Here is a 17,788-nt window from a genome sequence, read left to right as displayed (position 1 = left end):
TGGTATCATTTGGTCATGCAATCTCCTGCCAGCGGTGAAAAGGTCCAGTTCAAAAACAGATTCAACACACAATTAGCTGTTCTGTCCAGAGAGCCTCTTAAAGATGGAATATTTTAACAACTTGAAACTGTGCTCTAAAGCACTGAAATCTGTACAAGACTGACATATAAAGACTGAAACTGTAATCTTTTCAGGATGAACAGAAACCCACAAAGTTTACTGAGCCTGTGGCAAACTACCATATATGACTCACGCACTACATTTGGCTCAGTAAGTCACAGGTTGTACAGTTTTCAACTAAAATTATTTTATTTATTATATTTTTAATTTGCCCAATAACAAAACTTCTCTGAGCAGATTGCGAACTGTTAAAACACTAAAATGCAATACAAACAGTTAAAAATATAAAATACAATGCAAATATTTAAAATAATAAAATACAGTACAAAACAACAAACAGCACAGGAAGAGATAAGGATATATAAGAACAGCCATCCAAATCTAGGATAGGTGTCTAAAATGCCTTGGAGAAATGAAAGGACTTTGCCTGGTGCTGAAAAGATAACAATGTAGGCACCAGGCAAGCCTCCTTGGGGATAGCATTCCATAAACAGGGTGCTACAACCAAGAAGGCCCTCTCCCTTGTTGCCACCCACTTAGCTTCCTTCGGCAGGGGCACCCGGAGAAGTGCATTTGAAGGGTCTGAGCAGGTACATACTGGAGCAGATTATAATTATAAACTATAATTATAATAAAAACATAATAAATGATAAACTAAATATAAACTACAATTATTGTTATAAAATTATAAGGGCAGGTAGGTATGGTGAGATTAAAACAATGATTCAGTGGCAAGGTAGCAGTGTAAAAAGGCAGTACTTCTGTCACTTACCATTGGGCTACTGAAAGCCGTGTGTTTTGAGAGAATGCTTGCCCTTTTGGCCTCCACTCTGCTCCCAGTACGTCTATGAGATTTGGTGCTCTGGTTCCTGTGGATGACTCTAACGCTCTGATGACTGCTAATGCTGTCTCGCTGGGACAACGTCCCTGCTTTCGGGGAAACGTCTTCATCCTCGGAATCAGCTTCCTGGTACATAGCTAAACGTTTTGCTATAGGTGTGTGCAGAAGAGAAGCAAAATACAAAATTGAAAGAGTAGAGAACAGATAAAAACGCATTGAGTAACACTGCTAACTTGATCAACAACTAAGCTCCAACTAGGGTCTGGTTAGCAGATAAGGCTAAGCCATGGTGTGGTTTGTTGAAATCTGGCTTGTTGTTGTGTTCCAAATACCCACTCTAATTCTATCCAGAACACCCACCTTCAGATACACATACCCAAAACATGTACCAAAATGCTCAGTAAAAAGCAGCTCCTGGTATATGATGTAGAAGAATTCCACACTAATGTTGTACTCTGGCTCAGGCAGTCCTGCCTGTGGCGATCTAACTTTTGTCGCTAGCTGCCATGAAAACATATGAGAGACCACTATGGTCTTAGCTCAGGATAAATATCTGGCTTGCAGGAATATGACACAAGCCCATAGCCAATTACTGGTGGCCTAGGGGATGTTAAGCAGAGCTTCAGAATGCGCACCTGACCAAAGGAGGGATCTGCAGGGAGACCAGCCACATCAGCCAAAGATATCTGCTTGGACCAATTGGCTGCAACTGGTCAGATGGTAGTCCCTGCTTCCTATAAAGGTTTCCAGACTAGGCTTCCTTGTTGGTCTACGACAGGGGTGGGCAGAAGGTAGATCTCCAGTTGTTTTGGACTTCACCTTCCAGAAACCCCTAACAGCATGGCCAATGGTCAGGAAAGCTGGGAGGTGAAACATCAGATCTACTTTCTGCCACTCCTGGTCTAAGGTACAAAACAGTTCTTCATCTGCACCTTCACCCTTCCTTCAAGTGCACTGAAATGAGATCCAACAAGCCCCCTCAAAGCCCCACGCACACGCACCCTAACATTTTCTATGTTGTCCACATTTTTATTATATTGCACTGGATGGAAAATGAACAATTTGGGTATTACAAATGAGTCTTAACTGAACATCAACTTTTAATGACTAATATAGACAAAATAATTAGTTATTTAATTCAGTACATGGCTTCCCTCATTTTCTGGCTCAATGTGACAAGACTATTACATGCTGAAATAGCTCATAAAATCCACTGGAGCCCATTAGAAAGCTCCCTTTGCAGTACACCTCTCCCTAAAGCCAGCTACATTATCTGCAGCTCGGTCTGCAAAAGACCAGAGAGAGAGAGAGAGAGAGAGAGAGAGAGATCTGCAAAGATTATTAAAAATAAACAAACCAACCAAAATAAAAACAACCCACAGGGAACGGCTGGAAACTCTGGCAAGTATTTTGTACACAGGATATTAAATTAAAATTAGCAGTGAAAGAGGGAATGGTAGGTCAGAGTGCAGTAAATACTAAACTCCAAATAGCTATGAATAATTATTTTCAAAAACCTCACTCCACAAAGGCTCTTAGAAAAGCTCATTAAGGACTAAAATAGCGTAAGCCTGGTAGTTATCTATTTATGGACTGTCCTACCTAGTGGTCAGAGCATTAAATGAGTTTTCTTAGCAAGCCATTGGAAATCTCATTTCTACAGGCAATTGTGTAACTGCAAAGCAGCCCAGGTAACATTCATTCACCAAAGGCTTATATTTTAAATTTAATATGAAGTAGATGATGGTAGCTAATTTGTATTGTTTGTATAAGTAGAACAACTACTGCATAATGTTTTCAGGAACAAGGCGGATACCAAACCACAATGGGTGAGCATGATGCTCTGCAGATGAACGAGTCCTCTGTAACACAGCTATCATTATTAAGGGTAGTAATAGTGTTGCCAGAGTATGTGCTGGAGAGTGGAGCTGATTTGTTGCAGGCCTTGGCCCTTTGGCTTGTCAGTATTTCAGATTCGGGGAGGATGGGTGGGGGCCTGCCTGTTAGCCAAGACAGGCTTTTTCCTAGGTCCCATTTAAAAGCATAATCATAATGTTCTAGGATTGCCTTAAGACAGGGGCGGGCAGATTTTAGGCTTGTGGGCCTACACACCAACTAAAGCCTGGTGCAAAAGAGGTCTACTTACAATTAGAAAAATCTAAGCCCAGGAATTTGTTTTGAGTACCAGAACTGAATGGAGCACACAGTCCTTCCACACAAAAATCCACTCCTGTTTACCCCAAGCTTTCTTCATTTCAGAAATATAATTTGCAGCAAGTAGGAGGAGTTGTTTTGTTGCTGCTACTGTTAAGTAATTGGGACTCAGAAATCCTTGCCAATTGACTGCAAATCATCCACAGATCTGCCACTACATCCTGATCTACCTTCTGCCCACTCTTGGCTTAAGAAATATGAGGAAGGTCTGAACTGGGACCTGTAGAACACAGGTGGGCAGAAGGTAGATCTCCAGAAGTTTTGGACTCCAACCCTCAGAAGACCCCGCTAACATGGCCAATGGTCAGGAATGCTGGGAGTTAAAGTTCAAAACGTCTGGGGATCTACTTTCTGCCCACCCCTACAGTGGAGAACTGTAACAGGTCTGCTGTTGTCCTTCCTGCTCATCTTTGAGTTCTGATCTGGCCTTGGTGATGTAGCTTTTTATCTCACTAAGTCCCCATGGATATGTTACTTGAAGCATGGCTGCCTCCTCCCTTGGTCACTTACTTGCCACTCACGTCTACAACTTTTCTCCATGCTGGCTCTAGTTAGATACTTTTCTCCTCACACAATTAGAGGGAAAGCAGGGATGTGCTAGCTAGCTCCGCCTCCTGTCATGTCCCTGTCAGCATCTCCACTGCCCTCTGTGTGCTGGAGGGCAAATGTCTGTGGCAGGGGTTCTGCTATTCTCATGTAGGGTCTCCACATAATTTTGAACCCTGATCAGGCAATGGAGGAGGCAAAGCTAGCTCACCCCCGCTCTCCCTCCTCACAGCGAGGAGAAGAATGCCTGAACAGGGCTACTGCTGGTGTCAGTATATAAATGTAACAACAGCAACAACAACAACAACACCACAATGAAAAAGAAGCACTCATGGTGAAGAATGAGGGGTGGGACACAGGCCATAAAGGAGAAAAAGGTGAGAGTCATTTTGCACTATCTGCATAAAATGCTCAGAACACATAAACGAGGTGTGTGATTTTGCACTAGAAAACTCATTGGAAGAAATGGTGACAGTTCATGGGATGTCATACAGATTAACCCTTGTTTACAAATAAATCATTGCATAAAAAATAGTGCAGAAACATACAAGACTTTAACTCATCCTGTAATCTAGTTTTTCAACTGATCTTTGCAATCATGATGGCTAGAAAAAGACAAGAAATCTCTCCAAGACTGTCAGAATTCTTATGAAGGTGTGTAAGTCATCTAAGAAAAGAAGCTTCGTGACTTTAATGCACATTGCACTATTTAAACGATCTAATACCAGTGTTATTAATGTAAGTAGAACTGACTTCTTCTATGTTTGAAGAAACCCTGGTATGCAAAGAGGTCTTTACAATCATTTAAGTTGGATTTAGTAATAAAAAACGTATCAGGACTATCTAAAGACAGAATTTTGTCTTCAGTAGATGAGGATTCATTAGGCCATAAATCCATTCTGTTTCTTGCAAGTAGCATGCATCCTTCACAAATAGTACCTCAAGTATTACATAACTCCACTAAGGGCCCATCTATATATGAGATGGGAGATCTGTTACTGGATCTCCCAATGATTTTTTTAAAGCGTTAAAGCAGTCACACTGCTACACGTGTAGGATTGGCTCAGGACAGAGGAACTGGGGCAGAATTCCCTAACTTGGTGCCCTACAGATGTTTTGGATTTCAGCTCTCACCAGAGAGAGATGGTCAGGAATGCTGGGAGTTGTAGTCCAAAACATCTGGCGGGCACCAGGATGGGGAAGGCAACACTAGGAGGGGGGGAGGTATTTAAGCCTTTCCCCCATGCCATTTTCCCAGTCATAGTCACCCTGTGAACAGCTCTATTAGCCCTTCTGGGAAAAGAACAGGCAGAATACAGTCATCTGTTTTTTGATGTCCAACATTGGGGCGGGGGTAATTCTGATTGGGAAAATGGAGGGGAAAGGTTAAGTAACTGGTGAGCCAGTGTGGTGTAGTGGCTAGAGTGTTGGACTGGGAGCTGGGAGATCCAGGTTCTAGTCCCCACTCAGTCATGGAAGCTCACTGGGTGACTTTGGGCCAGTCACAGACTCTCAGCCCACCCTACTTCACAGGGTTGTTGTTGTGAGGATAAAATGGAGAGGAGGAGGATTATGTACGCCGCCTTGGGTTTCTTAAAGAGGAAAAATGGCAGGATATAAATAAACAAACAAACAAACAACGTTCCACCAGAGTCACTGCCCTGTACCAATCCCCCTGGTGCAGTCATTTTTAAGCATTAAAAAAGATGTCAGCAAATCCAATCAGCTGGCTACCGCTGATGGAAATTGTAGGCCAAAACATCTGGAGGGCCACATGTTGCCCACCCCTGCCTTAAGAGAATTACAGCCAATCTTGCTGACTATGGTGCCAGAGGTCCAAGATGACGAGACACAGCGCCTCTCTAGTATGCACTGCACCAGCATCTACATAACCCCCACAACCAAATTCTTTGGTGTCGCTTTGCCTCTAGTTTGTGGTACTGGTTATCAGGCAGCAGTGGGGTGCCAGGCAGGGACACAAACCTGGGTATGCCAAAACCAGGCCCTGTTCCTGGCTCAGTATGCTTCATATGCTACACTTATGAATCAGCAAACAAGGGGACGAAAGAGGGCACACACTGGCATAAAATTTGCATATGCTAATTTTTATGTATAGATGCAAATTTAGAAAGAATTAGTACAAACTGAATACAAATACAGTAAATCTCACCACAGTGCATAAGACTTGGTGCCTGACTGTTCTCTTGATGAGCAGCAGTTGTTAAGGCTCGGTATTTTAAAAGCAGAATTGGATAGGACAGCCCTTCGAATAGAGGATGCCTTCAAGTGGAGGACAGTCCTCTATAAAAGAAGACACAAAGGCACCCTAAGATGCTGCCACCTATTTGACTTGTGGCACCTTGTGGGGGTTGATAGAAATGGATGCTGATTTTTCATAAGCAAGTACAACAAAGAGAGCCAGGGCTTTGGGGGTGACACCCTTTCTTCTGTGTAAGATGCAAACATTCCTCACATGCAGGGCGAGTATTTCCTAGGCCTTAGAAATTACAAAAGGTCACTTGATCTGTACTATGCCTTTTAAGTATTCCTCCACTTCAGACATTATGTTTTCTGTACCTGCCCATCCCAACTCTCTCCCTCTCCCTACCTTATATTCCATAAAATGCTACAGTGGGCCGGTTGCCAGTACCAACAGCTCTGTTCCTTGACTTCTGATGTTTTTGGACTTTCCCCAAACAGAAGGCTCTTTATTGAGAGCAAAAAGGCATGAGTCTCTCAGAACCAGGAAAACAGGGGAACAAATTTCATTTCCACAGGTGACTATTATACAGCATTTGTATGTATTTATCTGTATACATGTTGGCAGGTGGCGGTGAGGAGGGGGACGATAAACTCAATGGCTTGGATCCTAAATTAACACAAGGAAGTTCATGGAAGGAAAGTTTCTTGCAGCCACCTGTGGCCCCCCCCCCGCTTCTTTGGAGGGGACAGTCCTGAACAAGGTGGGCTGGGCTGGGGGCTGCTGCGGGTAGGGCGAATCGCCCAAACTGGGTGCAGGTTATAAGGTAAATTGTTGTAAGGAAGTTTATAGAAGTTTCCTGTCCCCTCTTCCCCCCTGCAGCCCCCATCCCGCTTTGTGCAGGAGGTCCCCCGAACCCCTCTGAGAGGCTTTTCGGGGTTATAGGTGGTTGCAGGGGTGAGGAGGAGGGTGTGGGAGGCTTTTCTTCTGTGAAAAACTTTAACTTATCTTGGAATCCAAGCCAGTGTGCATTCCACAAAGCAAGAATCTCACTTCCATCTGCCGGATTTGCATGCATGAGGTTAATGGGGTCACCTGTACCTAGTTGTTTGTGGAGGGCAGTAAGACTGCTCATTTTGAATTTCAGTTACTTAAACATTTTGCTTCATTTATCATTTGGCTGCATATCTGCCAACATGTCAAAACATCCTCAGGCCTAATATTCCCCAAGGCCCTGAACCACGGTCCCCTCACACATTCAGCTGCTATGGTCCTTTGCTGGCTCTCTAATATCAGATGCTACGATTTCAGTGCCACAGAACATGTTGGGAGCATGTGCTGTTGATTTATTTTATTTATTTTAAATATTTCTTGGCCGCCTTTCAGGGCAGAAGCCCTCCAAAGGCAGCTTACAACAATAAAATACGTACAAACAGTTGAAATATTAAAAGTGATAAAAACAATAAAAACAACAATAAAACCAACAACAATGTTAACAGCAGTAACAGCAACAATAGAAGTCATATCAAGAGGCCAAGGTAAAATAATATGTTTTCAAGGCCTAGTTAAAAGTCTGCAATGACAGAGCATGGTGGACCTCTCATGGCAGCTTGTTCCAAAGGCATGGGGCCACTGCAGAGGAGGCCCTCTTATGTGTGATCACCCACCTGAGTGCTCTCATGGGTGGGCAAATGAGAAGGGCCTCTCTTTCTGATCTTAAAATAGGGGCAGGCTGATATGGGTGAAGGCAGTCCTTCAAGTAACTTGGTCCCAAACCATTTAAGGCTTTAAAGGTCAAAACCTGCACTTTGAATTGGCCTTGGAAACTCACTGGTAACCAGTGAAGCTGGCGCAGTATAGGCGTTGTATGATCGAATTGCCTTGCCCCCACCAATACTCGGGCAGCTGCATTCTGCACAAGCTGGAGTGTCTGAACTGTCTTCAAAGGCAGCCCCACATATAGTGCATTACAGTAGTCCAGCATGGACGTGACTACTGCGTGGATAACTGAGGCAAGATCCATATAGGGCCGCAGTTGGCGTACCAGCCTAAGCTGGTAAAAAACACTCTTGGACACCGCAGCCACATGGGCTTCCCCAGTTAGCTCAGAGTTCAGGCGGACTCCCAGACTGCACACTTGGTCTTTCAGGGGGAGTGCAACACCATCTAAAACCAGTTGTAAACCTCCATCTGAAGTAGTTTGTCTCCCAGCCCACACTACCTCCGTCTTGTCTGGATTAAGTTGCAGCTTGTTCACCCTCATCCATCCCAAAACAGTGTCTCCAGACACTGGTTCAAGAGTTCCACAGCCTCCCTGGGACGTGCAGATGGAAATGAGAGGTAGAGCTGAGTATCATCTGCATACTGATGACATTTCAGCGCAAACCTCCTGATGTGGTTTCATGAAGTTGTTGAAAAGCATGGGGGACAAGATAGAACCTTGCGGCACCCCACAGGCTAATGGCCATGGGGTGGAACCGAAGTCCCCTAGCACCACCTTCTGAGACCTCTCCTCCAGAGAGGACAAAACACTTTAAAACCGTGTCTCCCAAGCCCAATCCAGATAAATGATCCAGAAGGATACCATGTTCAATGGTATTGAAAGCCGCTCAGAAGTCCAGAAGAATCAACAGCGTTGCATTCCCCCCATCCATTCCCTGGCGTAAGTCATCAATCAGGGTGACTAAGGCTGTTTCCCTCCCGTAACCAGGCCTGAAACCTTGTTCATAAAAGGGAATCAACAAATATGGTCCCCAGAGTACGGATGGGCAAGAGGTCACGTCTGAGACTGCCAGGATTCTCCGAACATCATCTTCCTGCTTGTATTGTGCCTGATTCCAGTTTGCTTTGTGTGAACAGGAAATTTTATTTATTTATTTGTGATATTTATATCCCGCTGAATATAATAAAATCTCTCAGTGGTTCACAATATTAAAACGCAACATTAAAACACAGCATTAAAAACACTACCAACTACAGTAAAAAACAAAAAAACAAGGAGCAGCAAAAAGGAGTAGCATAATTAATTTACAGCCCAAGAAAAGCCTGGGTGAACAGCTGTGCTTTCAGGAGGCATTTAAAGGATGTCACATTTCCTGCCTCCTGAACTACACAAGGGAGGGTTTTCTAGATGGTGGGTGCCGCTACAGAGAAGGCTTGCCGCCTCGGTACTTCATGGTGACATTCCATTTGTTTCTGAATGACCAGCAAGGCCAATCTGCTCAAATTCCCTCCATTCTCCTGAAATTCCCTCCTGAAATTTGCGCAAATTCCCTTAATTGACTAAAATGGGGTTGATTCCGTCTACTGAGGGAATTTGTGCAAATTAGGAAATTCGCACAAATCAAACTGGGAATCGGGAAGTAGAGTAATGTGAGCACATATCTGACAATTTGAAAAAAATTTCAGTGGACACATTCTTGCACTTGTGTTTGGGGCTTTGAACAGGGCATACACGCATGTTTTCTGAGCAAAAACAAAATTCTCATACGTTCCTCTTCTAGAGTGTATGTATCCAAGTGACAGATGTTTTGTTTTCAAGTGTGGCCATTTTATCTTGAATTATGGTGTTAAAAAGCAGAGATGGGCAAATCAGCGAGGCTTGTGTTCTCCAGGTTCCGCCTTGAAGCTTGGTCTGCCTCATTCTTGTTTTTTGTTTGTTTGAATGGGAAAAGTGTGCATGTAGGTGTGCATTTCTCAAAAGCACAAATGCATGCTTTCCTCCCATTGTAACGTGTGGAAATGTGTAGTTTCCCCGCCTCCCCATGCACATTTTTTAAGCGCCCCTTGTTCCGCTGTTACTGCTGCTCTGGCGGGGCGAAACTGCTTTACTGATTTTAATGCATTGTTTAGTTGTTACTCTGAGTTTGTGGCCTCATTGTAAAGAAGCCTGGCGTCAGCATGCAGCATGGTGAGACAAATGCCCACTGATGCTGGCCTTTCTCTCTAATTTTAAAAAAAACTCATCTCATTTTCTAGTGGTCTGTTGCTCTGAAGGGAAACATCAGGCAAGGTGGCTGCAACCACCATCTTAATTTCCCCAGAATGCCTTGGGGCTCAATGTAGGGCCCAGAGGCCTTCTGGGGAGATTGATGGTGGCTCAAGCCATCTCACCCTGCATTTCCCTATGGAGTGCCAGGTAGTGCGCCACCTGTTCTTGCTGCTGATCACTGTGGCTCCACTGCCCATCCTACTGTCCCCAGTAAGCTTGCAGAAGGTGCCTCTGGGTGGTGCTGGGGGTGGGGGACCAGGGCAGTGTTGCCCAGGGCTCCCTCCAAGCTGTGCTGGCCCTGACTGTAATGGGATAGTATTGGATTAATTAGACATTAGTTAAATATTGATTGTATGTTACTTAAATGTTGTTTTATATTTGATTAGATGTAGGATTGGGCTGTACAACATTAAATTGGCTGGAAGGAAGTTGTGAAAAGATTAACATGCAATCTCAGAGAGCCATTTCTCTGCTGATTTATCACACTGTAAAACGTATCAGACAGCTCGGCCCAGATTTTACTGCGTCTATACAGAGGGCAAGCCAAGAGTGTTTTTATTGTCTTTTGTCAGTGTAAGGATGAAGGAATATGGGTAGTCCAAGTGGAGATTGTTAGGATGCCATGGACTTGATTCCTCCGGAGTACCTCCCTACAATTTTAAAATTGTATCTCACGCTGTGGGAATTAGGAGGTAAAATCCTAACGGCACGAGAAGCGTATGCTTCTGCTTTGTGCAAATGACTTTCTGAGGCCTTCATGCTGTACAACTGCTGTCAACTTTTCTGCACTGAAGAAAATAAAGTGAGAGAGCATGACTCCAACTCTGGCAAGTATGCTGTGAGTTTAGTCCCTGGCAGCGGCAGCAGGGGCGCCATCAGGGAAAGGAGGCAGCTAAGGCATAACCCAAGGGCCACAAACAAGGGCTGCAGCTGGAATTTGGGCTGGAAAAAGGAATACTGGACGATGCTATGTGGCACATCAGCCGGGTGTCCTCCAGACGTTTTGGACTTCAACTCCCACCAGCCCCAGCCAACATGGCCAATGGTCAGGAATGCTGGGAGCTATGATCCAAAACATTTGGGGAATGGGGGAAGCTGGTGATACAGGGATCCAGACTGTGTAACCACTGAGGGTATCTCTAGGGGCATCCAGACACAAACATGGATCGGTCAAGGTTTTTGAATAGAGAGACAGTGATGCTGCTTTATCTTGAGCCAGGCCTTCAGTCAATCCAGCCCTCTGCCTGGTAGTGGCTTCCCCAGGTCTCAGGAAGAGGACTTTCACAGCCTGCTTCCTGAGGTCCTTTCAGCTAGAGATGTCAAGGATCGAACCAGGGGCCTTATGCATGCCAAGCAGTCAGTGTACCACTGAGGTAAATGGTTACGTGCCCACAGGTGGCATCCGCCAGCCCTTTCCATTGATTTCCTTGGGACTGACTTCAAGTTAGAGGCTGAGCTGTATTATCAGGACACCATTTTCCTCAAACTGCCCTCTTTGCAATCTGTTAGCATGGCTAGAACCACAAAGGGGTGGACAGTATTCCTCACCATCATCTTACAGTGCAGATCCTCAGGCCTACGTACCGAATCTGGCCCTCCTAGGGTCCCAATCTGGCCCTCTGGGGTTTCCTAGATGGCCCCACCTCCTTTCCCTTTGGTGGTTTCCTGGTTTTTCTTCAGTTTTTTTCCACTATTCCAAAACATTGAAGGTTGGTTACTGCCAGTAGGTTTGGTTACAAACCTCTCTTAAGGTTTGGTTACTGGCAGTGAGAGCTTTAAGCAAACATCTGCTGGCATTTTTGAAATTTTGGACCCCGCCCCATTTGACTTCAGCCCCACCCAAAGGAATGCGGCCCACGAGGGCTCTCTGAAATGGCATTTGGCCCTCAGGCTGAAGGAGGTTCAACACCCCTGAATTACATGGTGAATTCCTTTGGGGTTGTTTGTTTGTTTGTTTATTTATTTATTTATTTCATTTCTATACCGCCCAATAGCCGAAGCTCTCTGGGCGGTTCACAAAAACTAAAACCAAACAACACACAATAAAACAATTTAAAATATATAGAACATTAAAACCACAATATAACAATACAACCACAATAAAACCTAGCAGCAGTACAGGAGTTTAAAATACAGATTTAAAACAGCAAAGATAAAAATTTAGAAAGCTAAAATGCCTGGGAAAATAAAAAGGTCTTCACCTGGCGCCGAAAGGAGTACAATGTAGGCGCCAGGCGAACCTCACTAGGGAGCTCATTCCAGAGCCGGGGTGCCACAACAGAAAAAGCCCTCCTCCTAGTAGCCACCCGCCTCACTTCCTTTGGCAGGGGCTCACGGAGAAGGGCCGCTGATGATGATCTTAAGGTCCGGGCAGGCACATATGGGAGGAGGCGATCCTTCAGGTAACCTGGCCCCAAGCCGTTAAGGGCTTTGAATGTTAACACCAGCACTTTGAATCGGGCCCGGAAATGGACCGGCAGCCAGTGCAGCTGGAAAAGTACTGGTGTAATATGAGCTCGCAGGCCAGTCCCTATTAACAATCTTGCTGCCCTATTTTGGACCAGCTGAAGTTTCCGGACCGTTTTCAAAGGCAGCCCCACGTATAACGCATTGCAGTAATCCAGACGAGAAGTTATCAGAGCATGGATAACTGTAGCTAGGCTATCTCTGTCCAGATAAGGGCGTAGTTGGTATACCAGCCTAAGCTGATAAAAAGTGCTCCGTGCCACTGAGTTCACCTGTGCCTCAAGTGACAGTTCTGGATCCAAGAGCACCCCCAAACTACGAACCTGATCCTTTAGGGGGAGTGCAACCCCCTCCAGAACAGGTTGAATATCACCTAGCCAGGCAGACAAACCACCCACTAACAGTACCTCCGTCTTGTCTGGATTGAGTTTCAGTTTATTGGCCCTCATCCAGTCCATTACCGTGTCCAGGCACTGGTTCAGAACAGCCACTGCCACACCTGGTTTTGATGAGAAAGAGAGGTAGAGCTGGGTTTCATCCGCATATTGAGGGCACCTCAGCCCACACCTCCGGATAACCTCCCCCAGCGGTTTCATGTAGATGTTAAACAGCATGGGGGATAGAATAGAGCCCTGTGTAACCCCATGGCACAATTGCCATGGCACAGAGCAATAATCCCCCAGCACCACCTTCTGGAATCGGCCATCCAAGTAGGAGCGGAACCACTGTAGTGCAGTGCCTCCAACTCCCAACCCAGACAACCTATCCAGAAGGATACCATGGTCGATGGTATCGAAAGCCGCTGAGAGGTCCAGGAAAATCAACAGGGTCGCACTCCCCCTGTCCCTCTCCCGGCAGAGGTCATCCCACAGGGCGACCAAGGCAGTTTCCGTTCCAAAACCAGGCCTGAAGCCCGATTGAAATGGATCTAGATAATCCGTTTCATTCAAGAGTGCCTGGAGCTGTCCTACAACCACCCGCTCAAGCACCTTGCCCAGGAAGGGGATGTTGGCCACTGGCCTATAATTGTTAACATCCTCTGGGTCCAGGTTAGGCTTTTTCAGGAGTGGTCTAATTACTGCCTCTTTTAAAGCGGCAGGCACCACTCCCTCTCTCAAGGAGGAATTTACAACCTCCTGGACCCAGCCGGACAACCCCTCCTTGTTTGATTTAATAAGCCATGAAGGGCAAGGGTCAAGGGTTTACACATCTAAAATACTATATTTGGTTTTAAGAGGAGAGCAAATGCCACAGGCATGAAATTAAACGAAAAGGTATTATACCTACCATTCGCATCGTGGGAATATTCTATGCCAGAAACGGTGCACCTTCGGAAAACCATTTTATTCTCGGTCAGAGTCCCAGTCTTGTCTGAAAATATATACTGAATCTGCCCTAAATCTTCTGTGATGTTCAAAGCTCGACACTGTAGCTGCAGGTCTGTCTCTTCATCAAATAAATCCTTATCTTGATGAATAAAAAATACTTGGCATACTTTAACGATTTCAATGGAGACATACAAAGAAATTGGAATGAGCACCTGAAATACATAAAAATGTAGGGTCATTAACAGTAACAGCAAAGGTGGTGGAAAAGATATGTAATTGAATCAACTTGTGATGAAAATTGCAGCATTGTACCGTACCTTTTTAGAATTTATATAGCCTGACTTAAAGCCAACATTGTAAGGTTATTAGAAGATCTGCAAAGGTTTACTGTGACAGATTAGGAAAGCCTATGGAGCAGTTGTAGAGTTGATATCCATAATTATGCCGGGTGGTATTATTATCAAGCTTGGAGAGAAGCAAATGTTTTCAGGGTAATAAGATGAGCTTGAAAGAAGCTAGGAAAAGAAGGAAAAGGTTGTAAGGGGTGGTGGGGTGGGGAAAGTCAGAATCAGAATGAGTGCAGTCAGAATCGTGCCAGCACAAAAGATTTTGCGAAAGGAAAAAAAATTCTGAATTAACAGCCCTCAAATTCTATCTATATTCACAAGGCTTCTAAATTAGCTCTCCAGGAAGAATTGGATCAAGGAAACATAGTTTAATTCTGTGCAGAAAGCAATCTTTTCAGTGGTGTAGTTTTTGTGCAAATGAACAACACTTTTCATAATTGCTGAGCAAAGTGTTACAGTAAGATATTTTTTTCCCCCAGAGATTTTCTTGTTAGCAGTTTCTCATGGATTTTCTAAAACCCCACAAAAGCCTTTGTGCACGGTAGAGGTCTATTTTCCTCTAAATGCTTTATTTCCTGAAGTGTAGAGAAATTATTGGTAACATGCTGCTTGGGGAGGGGCCCAGACCTGCAAGCAAGCTGCAGAGCACCTGCGGCTTAGAGACGAAGGGAAGGCCAGAAACTGGTGCTGTTGGATGTCCTCCTGGGCCCTTTGGCTGGTGTGGACTTCCCCACCTCAGGGCAAGGAGAAAGGAGAAAGTAATGGCTGGTAAAGCATTCAGAAATAGGTGAAGTTGCAGCTGATGCGCCCAGTGGTGCAGCTAAGGCTGGACTTCAGAGCTGAAGTCCAGGGCCCCACAGTCTAGGGCCCCCCCCAAATGACCAACCAGAGAATGGCAGGTGATGGGGCCAGTGGCAAACAGGCCCTGCATCAGCACCTGGGCCAACACGGCCATGAAGGGACCCAATGCAGCTGATGCTGGTCACTTCTTTTCTTGTTTTTTTTTTAAAAACATTTTACATGTGGGGGCCACCTGGCAAGGCATGTTAATGACTACAGATGTTAATTTTATTATTTTTACTGGAAAAATGTATTATTCTCTCCTACAATGAAATGGTGCTTATTCCCAAGTAAATATGTTTAGTATTAGGGCGGCAGACACAAACAGTGCCCGTGGATAGTGTGCCCCCCCCGCCCCCTAGTGCTGCCACTTCAGCTGTGGATAAAAAAGTGAATGTGAGAACCAGGTGTATTTGCATGTTATCCTAGGAGGGACAACAAAGGAAATCTGGGCATGGCCAAGACCGCTAGCTAGTCAGCTGCACAGCTTATTCTGGGATCCATTGACTCTGCTCCCCTCCATACAGAGATTTCAAGAAGCCAAAGTGGGGAGAGGCTGGAACTGAGGAGTGACCAGTGCTATCTCGGATATCTGTGCCTCCCAAGGCAAAAGAAAGCTTCAGCCTCTAATCCACATATACGAAATGGCAAAATTGACTGGTGAGGATCATAGGCCCTCAGTATCAGGGATTCATTCACAAACCTCATTCACTGCAGTGGGACAAACAAATAAACGTGGCTGACCCTGGAACAATACGATCTTTAAAGCACAATCATGTGTGTGCCTACTCCACTCAGTGGGGCTTACTTCCAGGTAAGTCTGTACAAGACTGCAGCCTTATTTGCTTAGACTGAGGAAGACATTTTTTTTTTTAGCACTGGATACTGGTAGAAACAACTGAAAGCTATCTCAATAATATGCTGCATGGTTACCTGAAAAACTATTATCATTGTCAAAAATAAATAAAATGCAGCTTGAACTGGAGACCAATAGTTTCCATTGGGACTGGGAACATCAAAGACTGGCTTCTTTTTGTCATCATATTGCCAGACCCAGATTCCATGACCTGCAGGACAGGTGGGAGAGATGGAAATATAAATTAAACATCAAGTGGAAAAGTCAACATATTTAACGCATGTGCTTTTCCCTTAGAGATAATACTGCTGTGCCCTTTCTTGTACCTTTGTGCAATACCAGGGAACATTTCTCTCTCGAACAAGGCTGCTTTTCTGGCCATGAGTACATACTGACATTAAATAAATAAAATCACCAAGCTTTAAGATGCTGAGAACTGAGAAAATCACTTGAAACTATTTCTTTTATTTATTTTTTGACCTTTATATTGCATCTTTCAGGGCAAAATGCCCCCCACCCCCAGCAAGGTGGCTTACAAACATAACTTAAACAATATAGAAGAATTTCTGAAATATAAACAAAAAATCCAATTGCGAAACTAAAAACAGCAGCAGTTTAAAAGCCCGACAGAACACTTGTACTAAGACAATGTGCCCTACACAGAGGCAGACCTGTCCACCTGTGTTGGAGCTGTTCTCCTATGGTGCTATACCATGCAGCTGGAGTACGTGTCTGAAAATTTCAACCCAACTGGTGTGGATGATCACGTTGGTTTGTGCAACCCAGGGGTGGGCAACTAAATTGGGATGGGGGCCCAAACGCCCCCTAACCCAGCCTTCTCCAGGCTGAACAGCCCCCTGATGTCATTTGGTTCCTGGGCTCAGGACCCTGCTTCGCTGCATGGTGGCTTCCCTGGAGGACAGCGCACAATGAAGGCACTGCAACGGAGGTGGCTCAGCTCGAGATGCCTTGCTGTGTGCTGGATTCTCCCACTGGGGAAGCCACTGTGTGAGCAAAGCCACTGCAGTGGAGCCAGAGTCTGGAGGAGTGCTCCAGCCACAGGTTCAGCTGGGGAAGTTTCACAGTTATTTCCAATCTGTGATCGGAGATAACACAGGGATTCCTCTGGGGGTGGGGCTTGGGGGAATCCAGGAAGGTTCTGCAGGCTGGCTGTTTCCTTCCCCTGTTCTAACCTGACTGGTATCTTTCTTCCTGGAGCCACCACAGGATAGCATACAGGGAAGAAGCAGTGGCTCCCACGTGATTAGGTGTATAGGCATCTATGTAAAGGGAGCCTACGGCTGGAACACTGTTGCTCTGTGCAAAAATGGGGACTATCATGACATTGGGCATACCTTCTCGGCCACTTCTTTACAAGTTTCCCCACTTCTTTGCTGCCTTTTTGGCAGTCAGTTGGAACCCTTGATTTTTTTTTTAACTGTCTATTTTAATAGAGTGAGGTGTCCCATGCTTGCCTTAGTTTAACTCAGAAACCACCTGAGATTTTTTTTTTTAAAGGAAGTTTTGGATCAACCTGATCTGAGAGTTCTGAGGGAAAAAAGTCTCCCAATCCCAGGCAGCTTTCATGCCCCCCCCCCCCCACAAGCCCATTCAGCCAGTGCTCCATGGTCTTGGAACACCCCCCTCCCTTTCAAGCAGCATCGATGGAGGGAGAAACAGGGCGGTCTGCTCATAGGGCTCCGATACTGCGCCAGATACATTAGTTGCTGGTGTGTTTCTGAGCCCAATTTAAAGTGCTGGTTTGAACCTTTAAAGCCTCACATAGTTTGGGACCAAGTTACTTGAAGGATCCTCTTCTCCCATATTGGTCTGCCTGCACTCTGAGGTCATCAACAGAGGCCCTTTTCACCTGCCTGCCACCAAGGATGGTTTAGCTGGTAAGTACAAAGGAGAGGACCTTCTCAGTGGTGGCCCCACACTTCTGGAATCAGCTTCCGTCAGGCCCTTTCCTTGCAGGTCTTCAGAAAGGCTCTGAAGACCCACCTGTTCTTGCTGGCCTTTTCAAATCATCTGTGGGC

General features: G+C 45.2%; 1 protein-coding gene across 1 annotated transcript in view; it reads right to left on the bottom strand.

Annotated features, from left to right (window-relative positions):
• ATP10A (ATPase phospholipid transporting 10A (putative)) overlaps window positions 1-17,788 on the bottom strand; it is a 174,127-nt gene that overhangs the window by 39,711 nt on the left and 116,628 nt on the right. The window contains exons 6-8 of the mRNA XM_084844345.1: window positions 15,827-15,960; window positions 13,666-13,918; window positions 893-1,110 (exon numbers count right to left, since the gene is read on the bottom strand). Of these exons, the coding sequence (XP_084700471.1) occupies window positions 893-1,110; window positions 13,666-13,918; window positions 15,827-15,960 (605 nt within the window). The remainder of the gene's footprint in view (window positions 1-892; window positions 1,111-13,665; window positions 13,919-15,826; window positions 15,961-17,788) is intronic.

This window comes from Heloderma suspectum, chromosome 3, assembly GCF_057233095.1.
Source record: "Heloderma suspectum isolate Gila_16-S chromosome 3, 16-S_ref, whole genome shotgun sequence".
Taxonomy (NCBI): Eukaryota; Metazoa; Chordata; class Lepidosauria; order Squamata; family Helodermatidae; genus Heloderma; species Heloderma suspectum.
Note: the sequence above shows the minus strand (reverse complement) of the source record. Positions and strands in the feature narration are given on the sequence as shown.